At 34.3% G+C, this 12,239-nt stretch overlaps 1 protein-coding gene across 27 annotated transcripts in view; it reads right to left on the bottom strand.

The window, feature by feature from the left end:
* arhgap21b (Rho GTPase activating protein 21b) overlaps window positions 1-12,239 on the bottom strand; it is a 97,298-nt gene that overhangs the window by 28,022 nt on the left and 57,037 nt on the right. For 8 of the 27 annotated variants that reach the window (XR_015478282.1, XR_015478284.1, XR_015478286.1 and 5 more), the window contains exon 1: window positions 1,003-1,376. The exons of 9 other annotated variants lie outside the window; for them this stretch is intronic. Coding sequence is in view for 2 of the 18 variants with exons in the window: in XM_087240499.1 (XP_087096625.1) it covers window positions 342-437 (96 nt within the window). In the remaining 16 variants the exon portion in view is untranslated. Of the gene's footprint in view, window positions 1-341; window positions 1,377-12,239 lie in introns of those variants that run through there. 10 more of the 27 variants (XR_015478281.1, XR_015478283.1, XR_015478285.1 and 7 more) reach the window with 2 other exon arrangements.

Raw genomic sequence — 12,239 nt, 5'->3', positions numbered from 1 at the left:
GGACGGCATTACATTTGTGTGTGGAAGTTTGACAGGTCAGTAGCATGAGCTATAATCTGTTTTGCCAAGTGCTTGAGAATTGTACAATTTTCAGAATAACAATATCCAAAGCTCACAATATCCAAACTCACACAAAATACACCTTCAGTAATTAACAGAGTTTCTGCTGCCTCAGCTGTAAGAAGCAAACAGTTCCTTCATTTTCAGTTGTACTGTGGTGTTGGATAGCTATTCCAGCTTCACTCTCACACACCAAGATGTTTGTCCACAGAAAGCATTAGGCATCCAAAAATATATCACAATAAACAGCAATTCAGACTAACAAGAAAGTGGTCACCCACCGTTCGGGTCACAACACGTGACCGAATCGACACTGAAGCCAGTGGTGAACGGCAGCCTTGATTAGCAATAGCACTAAATCTAACCTCTGTAATCATTTCTAAATCCACAGGCAAACTATTATAGAAAGACTTCAGTTCAAGGAACGTCAGATTGAAAATAAATATAAGGCTCCATATTGTTTGTCCTGCTCAGATTCGATAGCTTCCAAAACATGACAAGTCGTGGACTTTCAACCTACCACACAGTTACATTCCTTTTGCATAACTATACTAACTGAATCTGATATCATGAGTATGGAACTTTGCCCCTCCTTTCATGAAATGCCATAGACAGCTTGTAACAGAGGCCAAAGTTCATTATTGGAAAAGAGAGGGAAATGAGGGAAAAAAGGGGCGAGGCACAGCAAATAGGCCTGCTGTATGTAGCTCGAAACTACCCACACACTCGAAATCGAACAGGTCACACAATCTATAGGCTGCTGCAATTGAGACATTCAACACACAACATGATACTATGCTACACCACCAAACAAATGGCATGACAGTCATCTACAAATGACAAGACAAGAAATCCATACCCAAATGCAATACAACAAGCTTTTATATGCATGCCATTATAAATGAAAGACAACCGACATGTATGTAGCATTGATCTACTTACTAGACTAGTGATTTCCTGCAAAAACTGCAGCCATTACATCACAAACCCTCGTAGGAAAAAATAGAGAGAAAGGGAGGGAAAGTAAAACACCAGCATGCAATTATAGGAATCAAGTCCATGTACTGACATCCAGCGTCAAGCCAAATATCTATGTACAGAGCGCAAAAAATCCAAAGGAGCTACAGTGCTTCTAGCATGGAAGGATGGTGGGAAGGTGGTGGAGTGCTGTGGGAAGACTGTCACGTTAGCAATGCCACCTGCTTGTCCTCGTCGCTCCCAGTCGAGGTGGGGGCTGAGGTGCCTGCCGCCTGCTTCGCGTAGTAGCGATCCGCTCTCCATCTCTCCTCTCTTCATCCATCCGCAGGCAGATTACTCCGTGATCACACGCACACGCAACCACCCTCCCTCCCAGCTAACGCGTCCACTCGCTCGCTCACTCCCTCACTCACTCTAAAGCTGTAACCATTCACATGTCGGAGGCAGATGCCTGATTATACATTCAGCTCAGATGGTACAGCTCCCCCCTCCCTTCGCCTCTCTCTCTCTATCTCTCTCACACCTCTGCTGTTCACAACACAGAGCAGTCAGCTGACTCCAGCTGATCTAATCTCATTTTTCCTGCCTCTTCCTGTCTCTCTTTCCTCACTGAAATCCTTAAACCACTGCCCACTGTAGCATCCTTTCATGCCTCTTCAGATCAACTCTGTTACTGTGACTTATGTCACCAGAGACCTCGCATGGATTAATCCTCCACCCAGCTGAAAAGCCTGTTTAGACAGACCACAGAACTGACTTGCTACAATGCTACATGCAAGGACAAAAACCATCATGGCAACAGTTGTGTTGTAGGGCACTAAAATGTAATACAGGGGGGTGATTAGATGAACCAAAAAATGATTGGAAACCTTTCAAAATAAAAATATGTTTTGCTTCAAGTAAACATTCCATTTTACAACAATTACAATTTGTTTTTTGACAACATTATGACATTCATGGTAAAGTCTAGATAGGATACACGACTGTAAAAAACAACAGCGCCTTTTCCCATTGAACGCTTTGGAATCAAGCTTATTAATATAAATATAAGCACTTACATTTAAAAACATGTAATAATACACAAATTATTAAGACTGTGATGTAAGCTGTTATATTTAAAAAAATATTTAATGTTGAACTGCAGAAATAAACCATCTTCCATACACTCTACTGAGTTAGACAATAAGCACAAAAAAATATTTCTCTAAAAGATTGGTGGTATTTATTAGCTTCATAGGGCTAAAAATATCACTTGTAAAATATGAACAATAACATAAACAACATATATTTTAGAAAGGGTTTTATGTTTAAAAATCAACAATTTGGATCCAAACCAATTAAATTAAATAAATTAAATATACACACTATGGACAGCAATTTGTCATGCAGGGAAAAAGTGTGTGTATAAATGATATAAATACAGCACGATTTCTAAATATCAACAGGATATTTACACTTCCCATGCCTTCACTATATAAAATAATCAATTTGTACAATAAACAATAAACTAAGCCATATTAATACACCAACTGATGTCTATATGATCTGCTGCTGAAACACCACTTGTATATTGTTTATCAATTTTTTCTTCCGTTTTCATTTTTGATATTCCATGTCTTAATATCTGGCAAATAACAATTTACCTTCATTTTAATGTTTGGTAAGTGTTAACAAATAAAAAGCCAACGATACATGATGTTTATAAATAATATATAACATTTACAGAGCTATTTGTTACATACATTTCTGTTTCTAGAACAATAATATTTTATAACCACAAATTCAGTAGATTACTCAAGATTATTCAATAACATGCGAAACTCAAAATGTCAGAGACGTCCTGTAAATTAAGTTCAAATAACGTTACAGGAGATTAATGTGGACATCGGCTAACATTAGTTTTGTCTTCCTAATTATTACATAAAGATAATTACTGCTAGATAACGATCACCTGTATTTTCCCCCTCATGGCTAGGCATGTATCAGCAAACTAATAATAAAGTCAGATAAAGCCCTCACTTTAGTGAATAAACAGTGATCCATCAGATCCCATAGGTCAGAAAGTATAGTTAACTGCTGAACTCATTTTATCATGGTAAAATAATAACACTTCAATTTCTTTCTCAAGCTCCAACGATCTGCTTAGAGAAACTGTCAATCACAATTGTCAATCACGATGACACGGCCCGTTTTTATAGCATTAATTTACAGTAAAACTACTGTTTTTAAGTTGCTGTGACGGTTTTGAGTGATAAACATTTTTATGTTGTCGTGACGGTTGGGTTTAGAGTTGGGGTGGCGGAGACGTTAATAAAATACAATTAATGGGAAATTTTATAAATATTATAAACGTTACTTCCGGCCGCAGCCATATCTGATCTTGCAACAACTGACATTCACCCTTTGCCCCATATCTCATCCTTTAATCCGTTCAAATTGTATTACAGTTACGAGAATCTAATGAGAACCACTGAGAATGAGACTAACAAAATACAAAGCCAAGCAGGGCTTAAATCTGGCATTATCCTGATATAATGCATGAGGATAAATTGTAGTTTTATTAATAACAATATTTCATCATAAAAGGAAGCCTTGTGTTAAAGGGAGAGTTCACCCAAAATAATAATAACAATAATAATAATAATAATAATAATAATAGTCATTGTTTACCTGCCCTTTACATGTTTCACATCTGTTTGAGTTTCTTTTCTGTAATAAATATTGCAATATAAATACCGTTTTACATGATAGTTTAAATTTTATTATTTTCTGGGGAGTTTAACAGTATCCAGGTACAGAAATTGAAAAATCACAATAGAAAAAAAAAATGCTTTTCTTACAATGTTTTGTCTTGTTTCTCGTCCAAATATCAAAAAATTCTTACAGCACATAAAAATATTGTTCTGTTTTCACCGTCAAATAAGTCACAATTAAGAGATGTTCCTTAAAACAAGCTAATTTATCCGCCAGTGTGGTAAGTGAAATAATCAGATTTTCTCTTTGAAATGTAGATATTTGGACTAGAAACAAGACAAAAATTAAGTACTTTTTTGCATAAGTCATATAAATTCTGTACAAATACAGTGATTACATACAATTCTGTAGCTCCTGGTCAACTGTAATTCTTTCTATGTGACTATTACGGATACAGGTATTGCGATATCGATGCTAAACCAATATATTGTGGAGCCCTAGTTTGTATGTATGTGTGTGTAAAGTATGTATAGTATATACACAGCATGTACACAGTTCAGGGCAAAATTATTAGTCCTCAGTGAATTATTATTTTTCAAATATCCCCCCTGTGCTGTTTAACAAAGAACATTTTCAAGACATTCTTAAACATATAACTGTTTAATAATAACTAATTTCTTTAGTCTATATTTAACTAGTTATATTGCTAGATAATTGTTTATTTAAATAATTATTTATTTAAAAAATACTAGATGAATTGTTATTTCTTTTTCTTTTTTAAATAACAGTATCATCAAATAGTCTGAAGCGTTTTCCAGATTAATTTCTAAAATTGTCCAAAAATAAATCCTTTCTCATTCAAATGGATAAAAATACATAATAAATAATAATAAATAATAATTGGAATTTTGATGGTAATTTGTAAACGAAATTGACATTCGTTTTTGCTATCTGGTGCTGATGTATGAATGATTTCTTAAAGGGATAATTCACCCAAAAATAAAAATTATAAATAAAAATAAAAATCATTACCTTTTTTTTTTTTTAAACCACAAATATTGTTACTACACTTCAATTTGCACATGAAACGGCAGAGGTGCTTTGAGAAATGCCTTTGCCTGCTGCCAGGGAGTTCAAACGATGCTTACAACAGTAAATGGCAGACATTAAAAGTTAATCTAAAGGGCAAACAAATGAGTGCAGGACTCCATGTGCCCACTGAAGCGAACAAAACTGTAGACAGAATTAGAAAGCACTAAAAACACCAAATAAAACAGAACAAAAAATGCTGGCTGATTATTCACACAAAATAGTTAGAACAAGAATCAGTGATCCAAATGAACCAGGATTAGTCCAGCGTTTCCACTCTATTTCACAAGTAGAAAAAAATGTATGCACACATAAAAAAAAAGTGCTAAAATACGTTTCAGGGGTAATTGATTCATTCAAAATAATGAACAAATAAAAAGCTAATTGGCTACCAAAACTAAATATTATATAACTCTCATAACACTTAAGAAAAAAACATATAAACACTTAAAAATAAATAAAACATGACTCTATAGGTTAAGTCAAATTTAAGGGCCCTGATCAGACAGGAGGGTAAAACATCAATTACTATTATTCTGATCTCGAATCAGAAGACAACATAATCTTCAAATGCTAATGACACTCCAGTCTATAAATGCTGTAGCAGTTAAACACATTTATATATGTTTGTTCCTTGTGTATTTGTGACTCATTACATTAGTCACTATGCAAATTTGTTCATGTCATTACACAGTTGAATCATTTGCCAACTGGGAATTACCTATGCATTTCATTTTCATGCATAATCTTCAATATGGAATATAAAGTATCATTACAATGATTGCAATCAATATGTCAGCAAAAGAGAGAAATATCGACTATTTAACCCTTCACAAAACCATGACGCTCCTCTCACAGTCCGACACATGCTTTCAGTATCAGTCACATGCTCCCCAATCAGTTCGTGCACTTCCCAGGACAATGGTGAATCATTTCTGTACATATTATATATTTTGATTTAATCATAGACATGAATGTCTGCGTTACGCAAATAAGGAAAATATTAACAATGCGAGCATAAATGCTAACAAAATAAAGATTGCAGCTACAGTCAACAAGTGTAACGGTGGGAAGTCAGTTGAATACAATTAAAATGTTACAAATTGATTCCCTAACACAATTCACAAACACGCAAATGATGCCATCTAGAACAATACAATAACGCATCTATGATTTTTTGTTTATGTTTATCTGGGTCTCCAGGCTATGCTATTTAAATTTGATCACCTTACCGATCATCTTGTCAGTCCTCAGATAGTTCCTTAACTCCTTAGGCTAATCAGTCTCAAGTACTTGCATTTAGGGTCATCCGTTTAGAAATTGAGAGCACTATTGATTGACATTTGATGATGAAGCCGTCCAAACAAACATATACACATACGTATATATATATATATATATATATATATATATATATATATATATATATATATATATATATATATATATATATATATATACATACACACGTGTATATATTAGGGCTGTAACGATACACGATATAAAATAGAAATCGCGACACTCAGATCTACGATCCTGTGTCGCGGTGTGATAAGGGAGAATCGCGACACACCCCGTGACTACCTTTCCAATAACGTCACGCGTGCCTGCAAAAGTTGAGCTAATTAACACTTTTTTTCATTCGACATTACAAGCACTGCTCCGTTTAAGCCCTCGCAATATTTAGCCGGGAGAGCTCGCACGGAGCTCTTAGTAAGAGACTGTCTGAATGTGTCAAGAATATCAAAAACAAATCCAATTTAACCCCGCTTGACAACCGACAACGCCAGAAACATTGCCAATGCTGTCAAAGCGGCCGGATTTTCAGCGCATATACGATGATTTGCTCACACTGTTAATGTGGCTGCGCAGAGAGGGATGGGCATTCACCAGATGTCAAGTAACAGCGCAAACTTTTCTGTAACCGTGCTGTGCGCTTTCTGTTTGAACCTTTAATAGTGCTGACTGACAGGTGCGTGAGGTCAGAAAACACGACGAAGCTTTACGTTAAGATGAACACAGTTTCTATAGTTATACTTTATTTAGAGATAAAGGTATATGGCTCTGCATATAATCAATCTATCTTGCTGGAGTTTATAGCCGTTTCGCTTTACTTCAGGACGCATTAACACCGCTCTGAAGGTCTAATCGTTGTTTTAAGTTATCCAAAGCTGTATGAATATACATATCTTGAATATCACAATAGTATTAAATATTACAATTGTAACAACACAGACAGCAACACTTTTGCACAATCGATACCCAGCTGATTCAGTCGTTTCATAAGAGGAGCGCGCCTCTTCTTTTTTCCTTGTCAACATAAAGGCATTGAGGTGCGCCTCGTTTTCGGCCACTTGTTTAACTGCAAGGCATACTAAATTTGCGGGACGATAACGTATAACCCGTGCCTATAGACACATTTGCCAAAGAAGTAAAATGGAAGAAGAATATTGCTGTTTGATACAGACATGTTGATGCTAAACCAGCGCTTATGTTGACCTGGATCTGCGTAATAAACGCAACAAATAGGCTTTACTTTTTATTTTACAGCTTAAAGCATGTACGCAGATTAATGCAATATCATATTTAAACAACAAAACTGTTTACAAAAAGTCTACATATGCGCGCGTTGTTGCTGTCTTTTCATCACGCAGCGCGCACACTTGAACCGCGAGGGAGAGAGAGGAAACCATAGGCTATATCAGGACATAATCTTTAAAATAATGATTTCTATTAAAAATGTAAAAGGTTTTGTGATTATAATAATAACAGCGGGGTATAAAATAAATGCATATTTTCCGTGGAGCGGGCAATTTGAGGAAGTCAGCTATTTTTATTTGACGGAAGAAAAAAACATATGATTGGGGAAAAAAAAGCCTATGCCGGTTATTAAAAAGAATCAGTCAGTATTTTCGTTTTGTAATATAAATTAATTATTTAAGTGAAAATAATTTAGGACAGTCCTATTTATTTTATTCATTTTATTTAGATTATTCTGCTCTTCTGTGCTAAACACTGCAGGTGCATGAAGATGCTCTGTTGTTCTGTTCCGCTATTAATATATAAAAATAAATCAGTATTTTAAAATGCAATATTTAATGTGTCAGACACAAAATAGACACGTCAATTTGTTTAATATAAAAATTAATAGTAATCTGACCAGTTAACCGTTAATAACCGATTAATGAGCGGCGGTTGTCGGTTAGCAAAATTAACGAAATGAGCATCCCTAGTAGCTATTTAATTTACTTTTTCTATGTAAGAGAACTTGATTGAAAAAGAATTTTCAACATGCTTGAACCATCTACACAATGGAGTTTAGTTCTGTTTGGTTTTTCAACAGTATTTTGTTACAAAGAAAACAGAAGTGATATAGCTTTGGCTATTTATTTATTTTATATATGGCTATTTATATTGTTAATAATTTGCATAGTTAATATTGTTCTTTGATGTTTAGTTTATAAAGATTTTTCAAATGTTATTTAATAAAAAATAGTTTTAAAAATCTTTTTTTTCCCACCCCACACGAAAAAAAAAAAAAAAAAAAAAGTCGTGATACAAACCGAATCGTGGGTCAAAAATCGTGATACGAACCGAATTGTGGATTTGGTGTATCGTTACAGCCCTAATATATATATATATATATATATATATATATATATATATATATATATATATATATATATATATATATATATATATATATATATATATATACACACACATACATACATGGGTCATTTCCTAATTTATTTAATAATATTTAAAAAATACTTTAAATACTTTAAATACTTTTTTTCAACTGTATTTACTAATGCATTCTAATTGTTTAAAACATTAAATTTAAATTATTTTAACGAATCTATTACATTAAACCTTAAAAACAATTCCATTAATAAAAGAATGTCGAATACACTAGTCATGCTGAACCAGACTTCGCCTAGATTTGCACCCTGACGTCATCTGCTTTGTCCCCTTTTCATTAAGTGACAGTATGTATATTTTTTATAAATCAGATTTATTTACAACTTTTAATAGAAACATTTAATTTAAATTAGCTGTTTTTGTCATTAAAAAATAAAACTAACAAACAAAAGATATTTATATTAAAATAGAAATGAGAATCTCTGTTAAAGGCATTCCCCAAACATTTTCCCTCTGGCAGGCTAAATCAAAGGATATATAAAGGGCCAGCTTTGGCCCGCGGGCCCTTGTTTGGGCATTACTGCTTTGGAAAATCCAAAAAATTACATACAGCAAATTCATTCACAAAACGCATCAGAGCCAATGCTTTGGAAAAGTAACGTGACTGTGTTTATGACCGTGATTGGCTAGCATCTGCTCTAGTGTATTTGATTAAACTGGATGACACCTGCATGACTATTCAAAGTGCTTTGCTGAAATGACCCACTGGGTTCCTGAGTGCTCATTGTGTGAAAGACTGCCATATTCTTCAATTCAAAGTTACATGATCTGCACAGCGCAACATCAATCAAAAAGTGTCATTGCAGAGAATTAAATAGATTTATAAGCAATGATAATGGTGGTGTTTTTTAAAAAAATGCACTTTGAAACACTTTGAATGCACTTTTGAAAACATTTTCAAAACTATGTCTTCAGTCCCCTAAAGTCTGCTGTCATGTAAACAAATGGACTGTGTTTGGCTGAGAATGTATTAAATATTATCTAATTTTGATCAGTGTTCTTTTCAAATACATCTAATTCGTTTTAGACAGTGCTTCGGAATATAACTCATGAAATATGTTTAAATACTGCTCCTCTACTGCTGTTACGTCAAATAGGATTAGGCAGTGACCTTGAAATTTAAATAGTAGGTTGTTCACTGATTTGATCTCCACTGTATATACACACACATACATTGCGAATTACTTGGGTATCAAAGCTGAGTGGGAGAGAGAGCTCATGTACCAGGCCCAAGCTGGCATTTCATTTCCCAACTAAGCAGCTGCCTCAACATAAACAGGCTTTTATAAAGCAAAAGATTCCATCATCTCTCAGATAACATCGCTTCACTTCTACAAACACTGATGCTTCATTATATTACAGTATCAACTAAAATCCAACTTAAAATAAGAAATAAAATTTTCTGAGTTCTTGATCAACACATCAATCTGGTAGAGAGATTGATAAAGAAATGACACCATTCACTAATAATAAGATCCAGGAACTCAATCCACCATGGAAATCTGACTAGAAATGCATCAATCGACTGACCAGGCAATATTGTTAGAATATTAATATTATTATTATTATTATTATTATTATCATCATCATCATCACAATATGTCCAGTATTCCTCAATAAAAATTTTTTTTTTTTAAATTTAACAAATTACTAGCCTGAAACTTCACCCCTCATTTAGCACCAAGAATTTAACACATTTTTGTCGTACAGGCACAGAATAAAAGTGTCTGTTAGGGGAAAAAATATATATATATAATAAAAAGTAATTTTATTGTATGTATATGAATCTCGGCAGGTATATCAATATTGGCAGTTCACACTTACAAAATAATTATAAAATAAAAATAAAAATTGGAATCAGCCAAAAAAAAATAATTATTACAAGTTCATTGCTAACCTGGCAGCAATGGCCAGTGTTAGAGAATGCAGGCAATGAAGTTTTGACTGCATTACATTTATGTGTAATTGAGGGCAGTGATGATGGCGCAGCACTTTGAAGCTCGCTACAGAAGGACAGGCTGCAGTGTCCTGGTTAGCAGTCCCAGATACAGCAGCACTCTAAGGAGTGAAAGGAACCTGCCTCCGTCATATGAAATGGGTCAAAACCTTCATTTCCATGGGTGCAAATAGAACAAGTTCTGACGAATACTTATGCAGAATATAGTGCCCTCAAAAACCTCATTAAAATGATTTTCAGATTTTCAGCATTCAGATGTTCTCTCCAGTTTTACAACATTTCCACAGTTGGGCCTAAGAAGCATACTAATGTGTGGCAGAGCCAGTTTTCACAACGTTTACTTTAATCCTGCGTGTAATCTTCATTTGTTGCTTTTCATGTAGAACAATGCCCTCTGTCCCACTGCAAAATGTACATTTAAAGGGATAATTCATCCCAAAATAAACATGCTGTCATACTTCACTTGTCAGAAACCTGTTTGTGTTTATTTCTTCTGTTGAAGATTGTTTAAACTGTTTTGGTAACCAATAGCCATTGACCTCCATTTTTTTCAGTGAATTATCCTTTCAAGCTGACAGCACTAAAATAATGAAATGACTAGCTGAAAGTTCTGACCTAAACCTGATTGAACATCTCAGAAATGTAAATGAAAACAAGGATAGGCTAAGAAACCTTAAATTTCGCAAAGAAAACACGTTCCGCCAAATGTTTAGGCGAAATTTAAAGGGATATTAAATGATTTTAAATCACGCTGAACTGAGCTGAACTTAAACACTAAAAACTGAACTACCCTGTTCCAGTTACTATGACCATTTATGTTAAGCTGCTTTGACACAATCTACATTGTAAAAGCGCTATACAAATAAAGCTGAATTGAATTGAACCTATTCATGATGTATTTTTGATGTTCTGACCAGGTTTATTTGAAGGCCCTAAAGAGAGTCTGCTAATGTGAACCAGAGCTGGTCTCCATTGTCACTTCATCTAGGCTTCCCCATAGCCAACAACAAGGACTTTTGGACCATTGTATACACTGGATAAAACTGGCAACAATTCATGGGCATATAGAGACAGTCTGCACCACTGTTCATTTCCCATGTTTTCACATCAGTCTACCAGCTAACATCAGCATTTAAAACCAATTCAGCTCAAAACTAATTCAGACACCAGCGAGTAAGGCTGGGCAATATGGCAAAAATGCAATATAGATAATTATTTTCCATATTAAACGATAAATATTTCAATAAAAGTTGTTAATACTTTTAGATTTAAAAGAGTACCCCAACAATGACTGAAGCCACAAAAATTAGAGGATCCATTTAATGCCATAACATTTCCAGCCAATAAATTTTTGGTGGGCGAGAATCTGGTACATCTCTAATGTTAACACACTCTTAGATTCCTATTGTTGCACATTTCTGCCGAGTAATTGGCTATTAGATCAATATAGAGTAAAAAGTTCAGAGCTTATCGTTGTAATTGACATACATTTTATCATGATTCGATATAATATTTGGAAATCGGCCCAGACCTTGCAGATATTCGCAAGTCTCTAAAACAGCCCCTAATTGCTTTAATAAATACACAGCCAGGCCTGTAGCCAGCCTAGTGAAAGTATTGATTCTTTTTTCACAAAAAAATGTTCTAGCCTCTCTTGCAAAATAGTACATTTAAAAATTCATAGATAACAACACTAGCCTAGCTAGTATTAAAATTAACTTTAATATGATTCAAAATGATCTTTTGGTGCTTCACA

Source organism: Danio rerio, chromosome 2 (genome assembly GCF_052040795.2).
Source record: "Danio rerio strain M-AB ecotype USA chromosome 2, GRCz13ab, whole genome shotgun sequence".
In the NCBI taxonomy this organism is placed as follows: domain Eukaryota; kingdom Metazoa; phylum Chordata; class Actinopteri; order Cypriniformes; family Danionidae; genus Danio; species Danio rerio.
This window is presented reverse-complemented; position numbering and strand designations above follow the sequence as displayed.